The sequence below is a fragment of the Sarcophilus harrisii genome, chromosome 3 (assembly GCF_902635505.1).
Source record: "Sarcophilus harrisii chromosome 3, mSarHar1.11, whole genome shotgun sequence".
Classification (NCBI taxonomy): Eukaryota; Metazoa; Chordata; class Mammalia; order Dasyuromorphia; family Dasyuridae; genus Sarcophilus; species Sarcophilus harrisii.
In genome coordinates this window covers 513,965,864-513,986,150 of record NC_045428.1, presented here as the reverse complement: position 1 = coordinate 513,986,150, position 20,287 = coordinate 513,965,864, and the positions used below count along the sequence as shown (strand labels likewise).

The 20,287-nt window shown below is 36.2% G+C and overlaps 1 protein-coding gene across 1 annotated transcript in view; it reads left to right on the top strand.

Moving 5' to 3' along the window:
- Positions 1 to 20,287, top strand: part of ME3 (malic enzyme 3) — a 287,597-nt gene that overhangs the window by 247,103 nt on the left and 20,207 nt on the right. The window contains exon 8 of the mRNA XM_012545299.3: positions 8,119 to 8,228. Coding sequence (XP_012400753.1) covers positions 8,119 to 8,228 — 110 coding nt within the window. The remainder of the gene's footprint in view (positions 1 to 8,118; positions 8,229 to 20,287) is intronic.

Sequence of the window (20,287 nt, the reverse complement as noted above, 5' to 3'; positions counted from 1 at the left end):
TAACCTTATTTCAATATAATTGGTTTCCTTTTTAAATCTTATCTTTTTTGTGCATTTAAAAACATCATTCTGAGAAAGAATCCATAGGTTTCACCAGACTGCCAAAAAAGAGTCTATGACACAAAAAAAGTTAAGAATCCATATAATCTGGTCCAATGCCCATATAGATGAGGAAACAGAGTCTTTAAAAGAGGGAGACCTACCCAATGTCATATTAGAAAGTGAATGACAGAATTGAGACTCACCCCAGATTTAGATACAACTAAATCTTGAGATCCTGTCATTTGTGGATTAGTGGAAGGACCTGGGCATGTTTATCCAAGAAAAGAGAAGGCTTAAAGCATTGTTAAAGCTGTCAAGTATTTGAAGGGCAGAAGAGGGATTGGACTTGTTCTCCTTGACCCCAGAGGGTAAAAACTAGAAACGGGGTGGAGACTTCAGAAAGGCAGATTTATACTTGATGTCAGGAAAGGCTTTCTAGGAAGAAAAGGATCCATATGGACTAAACTTTTATAGAGGCTTTTTTTTGTGATGGCAAAGAATTGAAAAATAAGGGAATGCCAATCAATTAGGGAATGACTGAATGAGTTGTAGTATATGATTGTGATGTAATACTATTGTGCTACAAGAAATGATAAGGAGGATGGTTTCAGAAAAATTTGGGAAGACTTATATGAACTGATACAAAGTGAAGTAAGCAGAACCAGGAGAACATTTGTATACAGTAACAATACTGTAATAAGGTTCAATTGTGAAAGACTTAGCCTCTCTGATCAAGACAATGACCTAAGAAAATTCCAAGGGACCAATGGTGAAAAATTATATCCACCTTTCAAAGAAATAACAGATAAACTCTAAGACAAGATTGAAGTGTACTTTGTCACCTTCTTTATGACTTTTGTTCTTTGGGGTGTGTTTTTTGGTAAAATGACTAATCTGGAATTACATTTTATGTGACTTTACCTGTATAATTGATATGTTGCTTCCCTTCTCAATGGTTTGAGAAGAGAATTTGTAACTCAAAATTTTCAAAAATTGATGTTAATTTTTTTTAAGTTATTGGAAAATTAAGTGTGGACTATGTAGAAGCCATGAAGATAAATATGGTACAGTTCTTTTTGTATGGATCTGGATATTCATACAGAAAGAACTGTACCATATTTGTCTTCATGTCGTCTATATAATCCGCATTTAATATTTTATATTGCATTGACTTGAATTGATTTGCCTTGAATTGAAGCCAGATTTCCCAAATCCAGGATTATATATACCAATTGGATACATTGGGGGAAGGCCAGCCTGACCTAATAGAAATTCTAAATTATAGAAATTATATATATATATATATATATATATATATATGGGGGGGTGGGTGGGTGTGTGTGTATGGGTGTGTGTATATACATACATATATATATATATTTATAAATTATAGAATACTTAAAAGGAATACAGCCTTATTTCTTAGTTTTATTACAAATACTGTAAATGTGTGTTTTAAGTCCAAAAGAACTAACAAAATATTCCCATTTAGGTTTTTATAGAAGCATGTCATATATGAGAGTCAGTGGGGATGGTAGAAAAGATACTAGACTTGAAATAAGAATTTCTAGGTTTAAGTCTAGGTTCTATCGTTTACAGCAATCTTTTTTTTAATCTCTCTTCCTTCTTCTTGCTAATGCTTACTGCCACCCCCACCAAGAAAAAATATCAACTTGTCTAAGTTCAGGATATATATGCTATGTAGATTCTTGAACAAGGCAACAGTTTTCCCCCCAAAAAAATTACTTAATTAATCATTTTGTAAGTTTTAACTTGTCCAGCTCTAAAAGTAGACACATGCATGTAAATGGAAATATCACAGTGTTCTGAATCCTGAGCCATTTCTCTGTCCCCTAAGGAATCTTCTGAACTCTCTATTCAGTCCTCGAAGGCAGTCTGTCTCATATCACACTTATACAAAAGCTGTGTTTCTTCATAGTTTAATTTTATTAGTTTTTCATAAACAAAACTTCTTTTTCTTCTCCCTTTTGCAGTCAAAATTGTTTATATGAAAAAGGAATTGTAGTTTACATCCTTGGCAAGTTTGTACTCTTTAAACAACAGTTTATTTTCTGTACCCAAAATCCATTTTTTGCTTCCTGTCAATTATTGAACTACTCTCATATAAAAGAGGCAGTACTTTATATTTACATATTTAGCATATGTTTATTCATGTGTTGTACATATTTTCTCCTCCAATAGAAAGTAAGCTTATTGGAGGCAAAAATTATTTCATTTTTATCCTTCTTTCTTCTTTCTGCACCCAGCACAGTAGCCTGTTATATACAAGGTTCTTAACTGATTATTACCCTTGTTACCTTGCCTAAGTCACTTAACTCCCAGAGCATCTTTTCTCCACCTATCTCACACGATTGTAATGATGCCTTGGGATCATATGCTTCAAGTGGTTTGCCTACATAAATTGTTGTTATAAGTATGGATGACAAGTTGTAGTGAAATTGTACTTGCTTCTACAAATGCTACTGAAGTATTGTGTTAAAAAAAAAGTTTTTCCCTTGAATAATTTTAGCATTCATCTCTGAAGTATTGTCTATACCAGTAGGGGAAATTTTTATTTCCTTTAATTATTTGGGAATTCCTCCTGAAAATCTCAGTAACTAAAAGTCTGTATTCTATTAATATTAACATCAACTGACCAAAATCTGTCTCATGAAATAGTGAAATTTACTTGGAGCCTTAAACATGCCTTAGGTAAGAAGCCAGAAGAATCACAATATTCACTGACTTCTTGACAACATGTAAATTTTCCTTATAAATCAGCCAACTTGTGAATCCTCTAAATGTAGATCAATCTGAAAGCTGATTTAATTCGTCTATAGAGCTTGTTTGACGTTTGCCATTTGCTTCTCCAGTTCATTTTAAATATAAATGACTTGTCCTGGGTCACACAAGTAAGGATCTGAGGTTAGATTTGAACTCAGAAAGATGAGTTTTCCTGACTCCAAGCCCAGCACTATCCACTATGCCATCTAACTACCTATATATGAAATGATGACTTTGTTTAATTAAATTTGTTCAACTTTAAGGAAGTAAGGGAATATGGATTTATCTTTTCTCAAATTTTTATGGCCTAAGAAGAATGTAGAAATTTGGAATATGTAAATAAATCATTTCTCTGTCATTCTAATTTAATTTTGCCTGTAAGGAGGCTTGTGAAACTCCTAATAGGGGCCCAGGTTTTCTGAGGTTATACTTGAGTATAACCAAAAAAAACTAAATTTTTACCTCTATAATTTCTACATTATGGTAAATACATTTATTTTGTTTTGTTTTGTTTGCAGCTACCTACCACATGAACTCAGAGAGAAGATATTTCTCCCATAACAACACTGTTAATTTGCAGAGAAAACTCCTTTTTAAAAGAGAGCACACAGACAGTTCATTTTGGCCTATCCTGAATCCAAATGAGCAAATTATGAAATTATGGATGTGAATTAATAGTGACTTTTACTCTACAGGGAGTTCCTTCCTCATCTGTTAAAATCTTCCTCCCCAGCACATTTTAGCCTATGTCTTACTGATTACAGAGATAGGGATTTAATAAATATTAATAAATTGCTTTGGTGAAGAGTGAAGACTCATTAGATGATAAACTCTTTGAAGCCAGGGACTGTTATTAATCTTGGTAATCTGCTATTAGCTCAGTGCTATTCAGTACATTTCAAATAGAGAGGGTATATGTAGAGAGGGGTTACTACCAATCCATTGTAGCAGAAGTTATGCTGTCCTAGGAACCCAGAGGGGCAACTACATGATATAGTAGTTGGAATGGCAGGTCTGGAATCAAAAAGACCCCTCTTCCTGAGGTCAAATCTGGCCTCAGAAATTTACTATCTGTGTAGCCCTGGATTACACCACTCATTTTGCCTCAGTTTCCCCATCTGTAAAATGAGCTGGAGAAGAAAATGCCAAACCACCCCAATATTTTTGCCAAGAAAACCCCAAGTGGGGCTATGAAGAGTCAGACTTGACTAAAAGTTATCAAGCAACAACAAAAGGCATTCATTGTGTTCAGTGCTGAAGGAGAACATAGCAGTCATAGAGGTAAAGTTGCAAAGGGATTTTAGGGAAAATTTCACACACACACACACACACACACACACACACCCTCCCCATTGTTTTACAGACATGAGAGCTAAGTCCCAAAGACATTAAATGACTTGCCCAATATCATTCAGGTTTCAAATCTTGGCTCTTTTATTAATTGTGTGATCTTGGACAAATCATTAAACTCCACTGGGTCTCAGTTTTCTCATTTGTTAAAAAGAGAGAGAGAGAGAGGGAGGGAGGGAGGGAGGGAGGGAGGCTGGCTAAGTAACTCAAAATCTGTGATCTCTTAATCTCTGAAATCTATTTTTCTTATCTCCATTCGGGGATATAATAAATATCTATAGATTGCTTTAGTAAAGAGTGGAGACCATGGGATTACTGCTATACTGTTGTTCATCCTTTGTTTTCAAGGAAGACCAGTGATATCACAGAGTGATGTCTTGACTTGCTTAAGTGATGGTTTTTTAATATTCCAGAAAGCATAAAAGGCAGCATGATCACATCACCATAGAAATATATAATGTATACACAGCAGTCCCCAAACCTGAAGTACCTTTGTATGTTAACTAATTATTTCTGCTACTGCTGTTGTTGTTTGGACCTTCTGATAGCCAGAAAGTAGATTAAATTTCTTTGGCTGCAGTGAGCTTGGTTGTATGTTCGATGGTTCTTATAAGTACAACCAAGAGAAATAGTGCCCTGTGGAGTGAATACGGCAGAGAAATTACCCCCTGGCACTGGAGAATGGAGCTGTTTAAAGGTCAGCTAACTCTGTGTGTTTGAGAGCCTGTATGTGTCATGCTGCTCTATGCTCTGACCTTTTCAGTATTCAGCCTTCTATCAGCAAAGAGAAGAAAATCAAGGGTTTGTGCACAGGAGGCCTTCTGTAGGAATGGGGGGAGGGAAATGTCAATAACCCCAGAAAACACTTTATTTTCCTTCCAAATATTTGAAATTCACACCCCATGCAGGCCTTGGCAAATCTTTACTCTTCAAGGAAGGCATATCATTTTAGCTCTTCAGTGCAGAGCCCTGGACCTTATAGGGGCCCCTGTGTAATAGTGTGACCTTGAAAAAGTTATTTCACAGAATCACAACATTTTTTCAGGGTTTTAGGAGACCTCCATGGTTGCACTCAGTGGATCTATGCATAAACTTCAGAGGCAAAGGGTTTCATTTCTGGTTCCTATAAAGGGTTTCATCTCCTATAAATTTCAGGGTATCTCAGTAGTTACCTTTCTTCCAATATTATAGTTTTCCTTTATAGTATTTAGCTTAATGGATGGAAATTAGCCATTTTCTCCTTTCCCTTTCCTTTTCAGTTTAAATTGCTTTTGATCACATTTGTACAAATCTGGGCAAATGCATTTTTATTGGACCTTAGTCTACTATTTTTCTAGCATTTTAAACTGTGGTCTAGATATCCAAATCCCTTTCTCAAATACCATCTTCTTTTTAAAATTTTTATTTATTTTTATATTATATTTATTTTTCCAATTACATATTAAAAAATCTAAGCTTTTTTTTTTTTTTAAATTGAGTTCCAAATTCTCTTCCTCCCCTTCCCCTTCCTTGAGCAGGCAGGCAATTTGGCATAGATTATACACAAGGTCAGCTTAACCAGCTGTTTTTCTCCCAAACTGGTTTTTCTCTTTGGAATTTCTTGCCTCCAGTTGATAGCAGTGAAGGAGATACCACCTATTCCTTTAAGCTTAGTTTATCAGGTCTTTGCTACCTTTAAGAACATTTTTCTACAGCCTTTCCAGTAGCATTCTTTAGGCTCAATCTCTCCATCTGGAAAATGAAGGAATTAAATTAAATTGTCTCTAAATTCTTTTCTAGTAAGGGGTATATGTTGGAGCCAACTCATATCAACTTATGATAAATGATATTTAAATTTTCAGAGTACTCATTTATGCCTCAGAAACCAGCAAATGCTACAAATCAGGGCTTGATTTTTTTTTTTTTTTTTTACTGTCTAGACTTAAGAACGTGATGGAGAAAATGGTAATAATGCAGATAAAACTTAAAGGCCTGTCATTTGCATTTTTCCCCCCTGAAGATCCAGTTGTTAAATATTTGCTAGCACATCACTTCATCTAACAATTCTGTAGTTCTATGAACTAGGTGGGCAGAAATGCCAAGAGAAGATTGGGTAATGACCTCACTTCTGTCAGTAATGTTTTGTGGATATCCTTGGATCACTCAGTTCTCTCTGTGACCTTCAGTTTATCTGTCAGGAAATTAGATATTTTGATTCAATGTTCCTTGTAACTCTGATATGCTATAATTCGTTGAGATTATTTAAAAGGTGAGACCAATTAAGAATAATTGAACTATTTTCTAATACCTGCCTATACAACGATGTTCCTGTTGTTAGGAAAAGAGAGTTCTTTGTTTAGTTTAAATTGCAAACAAAGTTAGTGGTGGATGCCTTTTTCCGAGTCCTTTTAGTACCCTCTCTTTATAATAGTATTCTCTTCTCTCAGGTGGCGAGGGCCCTCATGCTGCCTGTATAGTATAATCATACCCCAAGCCTTGAACTTTTTTCTTCTTTTAAAATCAGCTCTCATTTGTAGTTTTGTGATAAGAAATATCAATCAGATAGCCAGCAGCAAAGTACAAATCACACCAAGGTGTTAATGAATGACAGAAGTATATGGTCAGCTGGCACCTTCAAATTAACCTAAAGGAATCAAAAGTATGTCAGACCTTGTTCACGGCGGGGTTGGGCAGGGGTGAGACATTTGGAGGTGATGGCAACATGAAAGGAAACAGCCCACTTAAAAAACTGACCCTGATGCTGCTTTCATGGCCCTGATAATCTCTCCAGGAAGTTATTAGGCCATAGGAAGTGAGAAGGAGATAGAGACATTTAGCCTAGAGTAAAGATAAGACATTGGTCTGTGAGTATTTGGAACTGGCATATTGAAAGGGATTAGCCTTTTTCTGCCTGGTCTGAAGGGACAGAACTAGAAACTATAAGCAGAGCCCAAAGGGCCACAAATTTTTACTCAGTATAAAGTAAAACTTCCCAACAATTTGATATCTACAAAAAATAGCGTGGTGTGACTAAGAGATTGGTGAGTTCCCTCTGCCTGAAAGTTTTCAAGTGTAAACTGGATGTTCTCTTGCCAGAGATATTATAGCAGGGATTCCTCTACAAGAATAGATAATCTTGTTGATCTCTTATAATTTTGAGATTCTGTGCTTCCATGAACTTTCTCTGTGTTGTTTTGGTCTACAGAGGAGCTGGACAGGTGGCCCATTCAGTGGATAGAGAGCCAGGCCTGGAATCAGAAAGACCTGAATTCAAACATGGCCTTAGACACTTACTAGCTGTGTAATACTGAGCAAGTCATTTAACCTCAAATGGGCTGGAGAAAGAAATGGCAAATCACTCCAGTGTCTTTGCCATGAAAACCCCCGATGGGAGCACAAAGAGTCAGACATGACTGAAACAATTGAACAACAACTCAAGGGAACTGTTTTTCCTTCTAGGATAGTCATAGCCTATGGAGATATTCATTTCCCAACTTACCCCTACTAACAGAACTCTTCCAGTCTTGGAACTGAGACAATGTTGATAGATCCTAATAACCATCCAGAGCAAAGAGGTTTCCATTCCCATCCCAGACATCTCTTCTTCCCTTTTTCAGGATAAAGTAAAACTAGACATCAAACAACCAGCCAATCAAATGGTAAAGGTGACCATAGGATTAGAGCTGCAAGGGATTATGCAGTCCAAATGCCCTCCCCTTCCATTTTACAGATGAGGAAATCAAGACCTAGAGAATGACTTATCCGAAGTATTTCATGTAAAAAAAAAAAAATTGCAGGACTCTCCAGTGCCATTGATCTCTCTATAACATTGGCTCTCTCCAGTAAGACTTGTCCTTCCTGCACAACCCAAGGTGGTTCTAACTAGACAAAGTCCGGGTGAGAACTTGAGGAATCTGTCACAGAGATGATGCTACAAGCTTTCACCTCTTCCTCTGCCCATAGGTTTGGAATAAATTGCCTCATCCAGTTTGAAGATTTTGCCAACGCCAATGCCTTCCGCCTACTCCACAAATATCGGAACAAGTACTGTATGTTCAATGATGACATCCAAGGTGAGTGGGGGTCTCGAGTCAGGAACAAAGCTGAAGTCATAGCAGTCACCTCACTTAACAAACCGTCTGGGGACAAACCACCTTTTAACTAAGTCAGTCTGGACTTACAAAGCGTCATGGAGGTGCTAGTCTCTAACATCAAGTATGAGGCTGGTGACTAAAGATAAAGAGGAGATACTAATACTGTGTCATGTAGAGGTCTCTGGAAAATAGGCTAGAGCCTTGGTAACTCTCCCCATGCCTCCCAGGTCCAGTTTAGCCTTAGCTAAGTGCTGGATTGCCCATGCATGCAGGCTCCAGGTCACCAATCCTGAACAGTGGTCCTCCTGGGAGAGACAGAACCACCAGCCAAATAAGCCAGTTTCCTAGAAGAGAAAGAAAAAAAAAAATGATGAGACTTAGACTGAATGGCAAAGATGGGCCCTGAAGAGAGGCATATTTTGACCTGATGAAAGAAGAAAAAAACTCCCTAATAATTAAACCTGTTCTGAAGTAGAGTGGGTTATAATGAGTTTCCCTTTCCTAGAAGTCTTCATATTATTTCTACCTCTGGTAATAAAATTTCCAGTGAGAAAACATTAGACCCTATGTTTTTTATAATAGAGGGTAGATGTGATATAGTGGAAAGAGTATTGGGTTTTGAGACAATTACCAGGTTTACATCTCAGCTTTTTACTTACTAGAATATTATAGTAAGTAGCTTATAGTAAATAAACTTGTAGCTGACTAGATTGTGTGATCTGGAGCAACTCTTGGAGTTTCAAACTCCTTCTCTGTAAAATAGGAATATTAATATATAGTTGCCTCCTTACAATCTAGTGTTATTGTGAGTTTCAGAAGATATAATGTATGGAAAGCATTTTGTAAATCATTGAGTTTTTTTGATCAAATAACAGTTTATTAAATGTAAATCATATTCCAAGCACTGTACGAGGCCCCTGGGACAAAATGAATCAGTCCCTGCTCAAGAAAGGGGGAGACAACATCTATGTTAATATGCAAATTTTGGAAGCAGAGCACTAAAAGCTAGAAGGGAAGATTTCATAGAGAAGACATTTCCCATGTTTTGAAGAAAAACAGAGTTTCTAACATAGATGTTAATAGGCTTTTATTATTATCAATAATAGTAATAATATACCTCAACCAAACTTCATCTATGAAGGCCATATTATCTCTGACTAAGCATGGACTGACTGTTCTAAGATGAGAAGAAGGAAATATCACTGGATTTGGAGTCGAGACCTGGGTTCAAAGCTTGGCTCAGACACTAGCTGTGTAAATTTAGCATGATTCTGATTTCTCTGAGTTTTGGTTTCATCATCTATGGAATGACAATCTTAATATTTGTGCTGTCTGCTTCATGGGATTGCTGTGAGAAGAGTGCTATGTGGGGCTAGTGAGATGGTGTAGTAGATAAAATATTATATCAGGAGTCAGAAAAATCTAAATTCAAATCCAGCCTTAGACACTTACTAACTAGTCTGAGCAAGAAATTTAATAGTTTGCCTCTGTTTCCTCACCTATAAATTGAGAATAATAATAGTACCTAACTCCCTGGATTGTTGTAAGGATCAAAAATACCATATTTGTAAAGTACTCAGCACAATGCCTGACACAAAGTAGGAACTATGTAAATGTTAGCTATTATCTTTAAGCCTTAAAGAACTTTACCAATGTACTCTTTAGTATGTCATGATTTTATCCATGAGAGGCAGTGCCAGGGACTTATTGTTCTCCAGGTCAATTATCTTATTAGTAAAATATTGAGATAATATTCTTTGTACTACATATTTCATAGACTCTCTCTCTCTCCTTCTCTCTCTCCCCTTCTCCTTTCCCCTCTCTCTCTTTTTCTCTCTCTCCCCCTCTCCCTTCCCCTGACTCTCTCTCTGTCTCTCTCTGTCTCTGTGTGTGTGTGTGTGTCTCTCTCTTTCTCTCCTTCCCTCTCCTTCTCTCTCCTTCCCTCTCCTTCTCTCTCTCAAATTAGTATTCATTATCCATCCACTGAAATTCAGGTTGGTCACTTCACTGATCAGAATTCTTAAGTCTTTCTAAATTGTTCATTTTTACCCTATTATTGATGGTAATGCAAATTGTTTTCCTGATTCTTCTCACTTTATTTTACATCATTTTATGCAAGTCTTCCCAAGTATCTCTGAAATTACCCCCTTCGTTATTTCTTGTAGCACAATAGTATTCTATTGCATTTATGTGCCATAATTTCTTCAACTATTTCCCAATTGATGAGGACTTCCCTTCAGTTTCCAATTCTTTTGCCACCATCAAAAAGAGCTGCTATAAATATTTTTTACACATGGAACCTTTCCTTCTTTCTTTGTTCTTTTTAAGATATAGACCACTTAGTAGTATGCTAGATCAAAGAATATGCACAGTCTAGTAACCTTTTGGATGTATTTCCTAATTTTTTTTCCAGAATAATTATACCAATTGACAGTTCCTCCAGGAGTACATTAATGTGTGTCTTTCTCCACCGTCCCTCCTACATATATTATTTTCATTTTTTGTTAATTCCACTGAATCTGATTGGTTCAAGATGGTACCACAAAAAAAAAAAAGATTTTTCTCTAATTATTAGCAATTCAGGACATTTTTCATATAACTATAGATAGCTTGGATTTCCTCCCATGAAAACTATAATATTATCTATAATATATTATATTATATATTGTAATATAACTATATATTATTTAATAAAGTTGGAGCTGGAAGGGAGTTTTAGAGTACATATACTTAACCACTGTCATTTTACAGGGAACTGAGTCTCAGAGAAGTGAATTGATGCATATGGTATGTATACATGTACTATATAGCTTTCCCTTTTTCAGAATACTGTGCTGTGTCTGTGCTATTATCCCACCCAAATCCCTGGTGGTAAACACTATTCTACTCATAGCTGAACTTTAAAGCCAGACGGGAAAGTTGCCACTGGTCATCAGGCAGAATAGGGAGGTGGAAGGAATGTAATGTGAAACCCATTAGTCCTGCTTGCCTGATGATAGCTGGCAGATAGTAACTCAGCAATACAAGCTCAGTACTAGTGAAGAGAAGTCATGTCCTTGTCCTTTGTAAGGTTTGATTTCCTGCCCCCACATTTGAGGGGATATCTGTTCTTCCTGACATTTGCTGTCCAAACTAAACAGTATTATGGCTGCTAGGCTCCAGGAATAGACTAACTAAGCTAGCTAAAACTAGTTTAGCTAGCTAAACTCCCTGATTAGACAGCAACTGTTTATCCATTCAATCTTTCCTTCGTTCATACTTTCATTAAATATTTATTTTATATGTGAAGAGCATAGCAGAGGCTTAGGCAATGAGGGAATGTTAAAAAGTTTAGATTAAAGCACAATCTTTGCCCTCCTGAAACTTAGAGACCAGCAGAGGGTTTTCCCAATCATAGATCACTATAAAATATTACCTAATATATATAATATAAATATATATAAATAACATATATATACAACATTATCTAATGAGAGCATTAGAGATATTCAGAATATCATCTAACAAATCTCAACATATCACAGTTCCTATTTTATAGATGCAGAAGCTTAACTTCAGTAGGTACAGCTGTCTACTCCAGAATGTGAATAGCAAGACAAGTCACTAACCTGTTGCCTTGAGGATCTAGGTTGACTGTTCTTTCCTCGCTTTGGCATTTGCAGGCAAATCATTGTTCCATTCCTGTAGAAATTTTGTTTTAGTTTCTCTTTACACAATGATGGAGTGGTTTTTTAAATTTATTTTTAATTTTTAGTTCTGAATTCTCTCCCTTCTCCCTTCACCATCCATTAAGAAGATAAAAAATACAATATCCATTATACATATCAAGTCATGTAAAACATGTTTCCACATTAGACATGTTCCAAAAGGAAAAAAAGCAAGAAAATGAAAGTGAATAGAATGTTTTCATTATAAGTCATTTGAAATTGTTATGATTTTATTTATAAGAGTAGCTAAATCATTCACAGTTGATTATTTACAATGTTGCCATTACTGTGTCCCATGTTTTGCTGCTGCTGCTTATTTCATTTTGTGGCAATTCTTGTAAGTCTTCTTAGGTTTTTCTGAAACCATCCATTTTGTCATTTCTTATAGCACAATAGTATTCTATCAAAATAATACACTAAAACTTATTTAGCCATACCTCAGTGGATAGCATCTCCTTATTTTCAAATTGATTGCCACCACAAAACAACTGCTATAAATATTTTGGTACATTTAAGTCCTTTTTTCCCTTTTTCTTTGATCTGTTTAGGATACATACCTAGTAGTAGTAGTAGTGGGTTAAAGGAGATGTGTAGTTTTATGGTGCTTTGGGCATAGTTCCAAATTGTTCTCCAGAATGGTTGGACCAGTTCACAACTCAACCAAAGTGCATTAGTGTCCCTATTTTTACATATCCTTTCCAGAATTTGTCATTTTCATTTTCTCTCATGTTAACCTATTTGATGTATGTAAGATAATACCTCAGAATTTTTTCATTGATATTTCTTTAATTGTTAATGATTTGGAATATTTTATATGACTATTAATAGCTTTGACTTCTGACAACTGCCTATTCATAGTCTTTAAATATTAATTGGGGAATGATTTATTTTTATAAATTTTGCTTAGTTCCCTATGTATTTAAGAAATGAGACCTTTTCAGAAAAATTTGCTATTAGAAATGTTTTCCCAGTTTCCTGTTTTCTTTTTAATTATGGCTACATCTGGCTTTGTGCAAAATTCTTTATTTTAATTTAATCAAAATTATCCCTTTTACCTCTCATGATCCTCTCTCTTTCTTAATTGGTCATGAACTCTTCTTTTATCCATAGATCTAACAAGTAATTTTTTCCAAGCTCCCTTAATTTGTTTATGTTACTATCCTTTGAGGCTAAATCATGTATCCATTTTGATATTATCTTGCTATATGGCATGAGATGTTGTTGGTCTGTGCTTAGTTTCTTCCTACCTTCCAATGTTCCCAGAAGTTTTTGTCAAAAAAGTAAGTTCTTGCCCCAAAACCTGGTATCTTTGGGTTTGTCAAACAATGTTTGTATGGTCATTTACTTCTGTGTATTATGCCTAATCAACTCAACTAAACAACCACTATGTCTCTTATTCAGTATCAAATTGTCTTCATAAATAACAGTTAGTAGTGTAGTTTGAGATCTAGTACTGCCAAGCTATCTTTCTTCACTTCTTTATAATTGAATCTCTTGATAGTCTCCTTCCAGATGAATTTTTAAAATTATTTTTCTGGATCTAAAAAATAATTTTTTGGTAGTTTGTTGGTATGCCACTGAATAAATAAATTAATTTTAGGTGGGAGTGTCATTTCTATTATATTTCCTCAACCTACTCAAAAACAATTGATGTTTTTCAGTTTTTTAGATCTGTCTTTATTTGTATGAAGTGTTTTATAATTATGTTTTTATGATTCTTGTGCTTATGGCAAGTAGACTCCTGAGTATTTTGTACCATCTGCAGTTATTTTAATGAAATTTCTCTTTCTACCTCTTCCTGCTAAGTTTTATTAGTAAGATATAAAAATACTGATAATTTGTAATAGTTTATTTTATTCGCTGCAACTTTGCTAAAGTAATTCATTGTTTCAACTAATTTTTTAATTGATCTCTAGGCTTCTCTTAGTAAACCATCATGTCCTCCACAAAAAGTGATAGTTTTGTTTCCTCAGGGTCTGTGTTTATTCCTTCAATTTCTTTTTCTTGCCCTATAGTAGTGATAGTGGACATCCTTGCTTTATATCTGATCTCAGAGGGAAGACTTCTAACTTATCCCTCTTAGAGAAAATGCTTGCTCTTGATTCTAGATAGATGCTACTCATCATTTTAAGAAAGGCTTCATTTATTCCTATGCTTTCTAATGTTTTTAAATTTGTTCAAAAAAACTATTTTTACATCTTTTGACATCATCATATGACTTATTTTTTGTTATTGATATGGTCAATTATGTTTATAGTTTTCATAACATTGAACCAACTCTGCATTTCTGGTATAAATACAACCCGGTCAGAGTATATGGTCTTTGTGGCATATTGCTGTAGTCTCCTTGATAGTGCTTCATTTAAATTTTTTTTAAATAAAGTAAAATGAAATTTTTGCATCAATAATCATTAGGGAAATTGGTCTGTCATTTTCTTTCTTTGTTTTTACTTTCCTTGGCTTAGGTATCAAAACTATATTTGTGTAATAGAAGAAATTTTATAAGACTTCTTCTTTATTTTTCCAAACAGTTTATATAATATAGGAATGAATTTTTTAAAAAATGTTCATAAAATTTATCTGGTCCTGTGGGAGTTTTTTCTTAAGGAGTTCATTTATAGCTCATTCAGTTTCTTTATATAAGATAGGATTATTTAAGTATTCCTTTTCCTCTTCTGTTAAAATACAATAACTTTGGAAAGAATTAAATGTCTATTGCCTCCAAGGCAATCCTGGGTTGAGCCCAAATTCTTGAACTTGTACTTCTGTTTTAAGAATATTTCACTGTACTTTAAGAATTACAGAATATTTCAAATGGTGAAGGAAAGCTTAGAACACAAAATGTTAGACCTGGAAGGACCATGGAATGGTCAAGCCTTGAATATGGAATATCAGTGCTAGAATGGAACCTTATAACATAGAACGTTAGGGCTGAAAAGGAGCCCTATAATATAAAATGTTAAAACTAGAAGAAATCCCAGAGATTCTCTATTCCACATCCCTCATTTGTCAGATGAGTAAACAAAGATCCAGAAAGAATGAAATGACTCACAAGGTTACATTCCTTCCCTTTCATGAGCACAGACGCAAAGGAAGCTTTGACCCAGTACAGGGTCAGGATCGCCCAGGACAGCCTAATTCCAGCAGCTGCTGTCACACAGACCCACCCCTGGCAGTCTCTTCAAGAATTTCAGACATAGCATAGCAACACACACAGTTTCTGTTGTTTCATCTGGGATCAGATGAGGTATCTCTGTAATCAGGGCAGGAAATGGGACCCAGCTGAAAGTCAAGGAGGTGATAAGTGTTGGGAATGATGATTTTGGCAGAACAGAGTAAGGTGGATGCTATGGAAATAAGAGGGGGATTCAAGATGCAGGATTCCAAATGATGCTTTGGCTTCTGCAGTCCCTTGATCCACAAGGGAACACTGACTAGCTCTGTGACTTTGAACAAGTCATTTGACCTGTCTTGGCTTGAGTTTCCTATTCTATAAAATTAGGGGAGTAGGAGGTTCCTCTTAACTGGAAGCTTTCAGAAGGTATCTGAATATAGTTATCTGAGATGTTGTTAAAGAGAAATCATATTGAAAGTATTGGGTTTGGATTGAGAAGAGTTTGGTTCAAATTCTAGCTCTGCTACTTAACTTAATAAGTAATTAAATACCTTGGGTCTGAATCCAATTCTTCCTGTGCAACAAGAAAACTGTTTGGTTCTGCACACATACATTGTATCTAGGATATACTAGGACATATTCAACATATATAGGACTGCTTGCCATCTAGGGGAGGGGGTGGAGGGTGGGAGGGAAAAATCGGAACAGAAGTGAGTGCAAGGGATAATGTTGTAAAAAAAAAATTACCCAGGCATGGATTCTGTCAATAAAAAGTTACTATAATAAAAAAAATACCTTGGGTATTTAAATTAATTATCTGATGCCTGTCCTATAGACAGTAGCTATAGGGCTGGGCCTTGAGTCAGGAAGACATAATTTCAAATTTCAAATCCAGCCTTAGACACTAGCTGTGTAATCCTGGGTACTCAACCTCTGTTTGCTTCACTTTCCTTATCTATAAAATGGGGCTAATAATACCACCTACCTCCCAGGGTTGTTATGAAGATCAAATGAAATAATAATTGTAAAAAAATAAAAATTGTAAAAAAAATAGTAGTACTTAAAACATAACAGAGCAGTAGATAGAGCACCAGCCCTGAAGTTAGGAGGACCTGAATTCAAATTCGACCTCAGACACTTAACACTTCCTAGTTGTATGTCCCTGGGCAAGTCACTTAACCCCAAATGCCTCAGGGGGGAAAAAAAAACCATAGATGGTGAGGGGCAGCTAGATGGCACAGAGAATATGGGGGTTCCAGTCTTAGGATCAGGAGGACCTGAATTCAAATATGACCTCAGATACTTAACACTTACTAGCTACATGACCCTGGGCCAGTCATTTAACTCTAATTGTCTCACACACACACCCAAAAAAGAGAGCGAGTGCTATATAAATGACTGTTTATTTCTCCTTGTCCCCTATCTCTTCCAGTTCTAAGCTTCCTAAAGGATGACAGGGTCACAGACAACTTGAAATAGTGGATAGAACACAAAACTTGAAGCCAGGAAAATCTACATTCCAATTCCATCTCATATAATTACTAGATGTATGAACTTGGGCAAGTCACATAAAAAAGCCTCAGTTTTCTTTTCTTTAAAATGAGGAAGTTGAACTGCGTAACCTCTAAGGTCCCTTCCACCTCTCAATTTTCTAAAGATTCATAGGATAGTAGAAGCAATAAACAGAACTTAGAGTCAAGAAAACCCAAATTTGAATCCCACTTATGATCCTATAATCTATGACAGCAAAGGATCAGAGAGGTCATGATCTCTATGATTTAATGACAAAATGTGATGAAGGCCAGATGACGTCTACAATTCCTTCCAATTCTAAGATTCATTATTGTTTTTCTCCCAGAAAATGTTTATTTGACCAAGAAATCTGAAGGAGATCTACTGACAATCTTTTCACATTTTCCTTGGTTGCCACTGAGCTTTTTTTTGCTTCAATACATGACATCTCATCCTATGCAATTCATGTCCGTAGCCTTCTGTTGTTCCTCCATGAAGGATCAATCCCATGTGTTAAAGATTTTTCTCTGCATTTTCTAATATGTTATGGATACCAGAGAAATACCAAAATGCCCTTATTTTATAAAATGCTGCAACATTTTTACAAAATATTTCAATACTTTAGGCATTTGTAATTTCATCCTACCACCATAGGTTACAACCTTCTATGCTCAGCTTGATGTGGTTTCTAGAGTTATTATGGTGAAAATGTTAACCTCCCAGGCCAAGCTAATGGCAAGCCTCTCCATACTTAACTGCGATGGTCCTCAGACAACAGGATGTACTGTCCATCACTGACACCCTCCTTGAATCCTTCCCAAATTGGTAGAATCTCTTGGAGCTCATCCTCCTTTGCATAGCCTTCAAGAACCCAAGATGACTAGCTACAATGACCCTCAGAAAGAGGGCTTGAGGGAAAATCTGCAAAATAAGTAAGGAAGACCCAAAGGGCTCTGATACGTTTGTCTATCATGTTCCTTATGAGTGAATTTTTCATCACGAGTGATGAAAAGGATCTTAAGCCAATGAACAAATCCCTATACTTCCAGGACCACCACCACTTACCTCTCCCAACCTCTGTGCAAGTCTGCATGATCTCATCCTAGTAGGGAGTGACTAGACCCTACACTGAAGTTAAGAAGCCCAACCCATCCTAACTCTCCCACTGGCAAGCAGTGTGGGAGCGTTGGGAAAGAATTATAGGGTGGAATTCTGCCATCTTATTGTTTGTGGGGTTTCTGGTTTGGGGGTTGTTGTTTTTTTAATTCTCAGAAAGAAAAAGCTACACACCCAAAACCAGAGAGAATGATTTTAATCACTCCATCTTCTCTTCAGTGGAATCATTTCAAGTTGGCCTTAAGTAGAAAAAGAAGCAAAGTTCTCGACATTCTGTGTCCATTCCATTATTATTTTTGTCTTCCACAAATCCTAAGACTATCTTATATTTTCATAGCATTTATGCTTCTAGATTATTTCTCCCATTTCTCATTCCCAACAGTCCCATGAAGCAAGCAAGTGTTATTAGTTTAATTTGACAAATGGGGAAACTGACTGAAGAGACTTTGGTAGTGGCCATCAAATTGAACTCCTCATTTTATAAGATGAGGCAGTTGAGGCCTGGAGACATGAAGTGACTTGCCTGGGGTCACATGGTTTGGCAATGACAAAGTTGATTCAAATCCAGGTCTTTTCATTCCAAATACACTGTTTTTTCTTCTCTTACTATTTCCCCTTTAATAGCTCTGTGACCGTAGATAAGACTACTTCATTCACTGCTCTAGGCCTTGCTCCTCAGGCTCGTCTATAAAATAAGAATGATAATATCTGCCTGAAATGCCCTCAAAGTGCTCTAAGGAGATCATGAGGTCATGTGGGTGCAGGTACCATATAAGTGAAACACTGTAAGATAGAACTATGATAAATAGGGTACAATCCCCATCCTCAAGGACCTAGAAATCTTGTTGAGGAAGCAGCATTACTATGCATGAAAGAAGAAGAAATGAATATATGTGATGGAGATTGTATGGGCCATAGGTGTTATTATATAATATATGAAAATTCTTTTATTCCCCAAAGAAAAAGAAAATTCTTAAATACTTGCCAGTTATGATTGCAATTGTTGTTGCTGTTGTTGTAACATTTTTGTTTAATTTAGCTCAGTTCATGTGACCCCTTTTTACACATATGAGGATCAGTTGAATATAATTGGAAAAATGGATTTATTTCTTGCCACATCTGCATTCTTTATTTGTCTTTCAAACTCAACCCTTTCCATGAAGCCTTCCCCTGTCACTATAACTCACAATGATGTTTTCCTAGAACTGATAGATTTGAAATTAGGGGACCTTGGTTCAAATCGTGTCCCTCATAGTTACTTGCCATGGAATGTCAAGCAAATCATTTTCTTTGAAGCTCATTTTCTTCCTCTATGAGATAAAAATATTTCTGTCTACTTTGGGGAGACGAGGGAGTGAACAAAAAAGTACAAAAAGTATTGGACTCTGAAATATTGTACAATTAGCTCATGAAGGAAATCAAAAATGCGGGTGGGCATGAATATAGGGATTGGGAATTCAATGTAATGGTTTTTAGTCATCTCCCAGAGTTCTTTCTCTGGGCGTAGCTGGTTCAGTTCATTACTGCTCCATTGGAAATGATTTGGTTGATCTCATTGCTGAGGATGGCCAGGTCCATCAGAACTGGTCATCATATAGTATTGTTGTTGAAGTATATAATGATCTCCTGGTCCTGCTCATTTCACTCAGCATCAGTTCGTGTAAGTCTCTCCAGGCCTTTCTGAAATCATCCTGTTGGTCATTTCTTACAGAACAATAATATTCCATAATATTCATATACCACAATTTATTCAGCCATTCTCCAACTGATGGGCATCCACTCAGTTTCCAGTTTCTAGCTACTACAGAGGGCTGCCACAAACATTCGTGCACATACAGGTCCCTTTCCCTTCTTTATGATCTCTTTGGGATATAAGCCCAGTAGAAACACTGCTGGATCAAAGGGTATGCACAGTTTGATAACTTTTTGAGCATAGTTCCAAACTACTCTCCAGAATGGTTGGATTCGTTCACAACTCCACCAACAATGTAACAGTGTCTCAGTTTGGGGAAGGCTTCTTACTAGAGGTAACAGTTGAATTAGACTGGAAAGAATGAATGTGATTTCAATAAGCATAAATGAGGGATGAGAGATGGGGGTTAGAGATAAGATAACCTTCTATGTATTACAAGGGATTGGATGTAAGCTTGAGAGATAACCAAAGCTCTGTGCCTCAGATCACCTGGGGATATGGTGCCCAGTTGGCATAAAAGTTCAACCAGGGAAGGAGAAATGGAACATTGATCACCCCTCTGAGCAGATACCTGGGTGATTTGCTCAGTCCCTTAATGGAGCTATCTTTGAGCCACTTTTAGGAGCCTTAGAAAAATCATGGAGAATGGAAGAAGTGCCACAGGCCTTAAAAGGAGCAATTATTGTTTCAATTTTCAAAAAAAAAAGAAAGAGAGAGAAGATCATGTTTACGTACCATGTGAGTTTAACACATTCTTGGGCAGCTTCTACAAAATATTATTGAGGAAAAAGTTTCAGAGGACTTGGACAAAAGAGCAGCAATGGGCAACAAAAGCAAGATGGTTATATCAATCAAGAGCAGATTCTGCCAAGCTAACCTCTCTTTTTGATGGGGA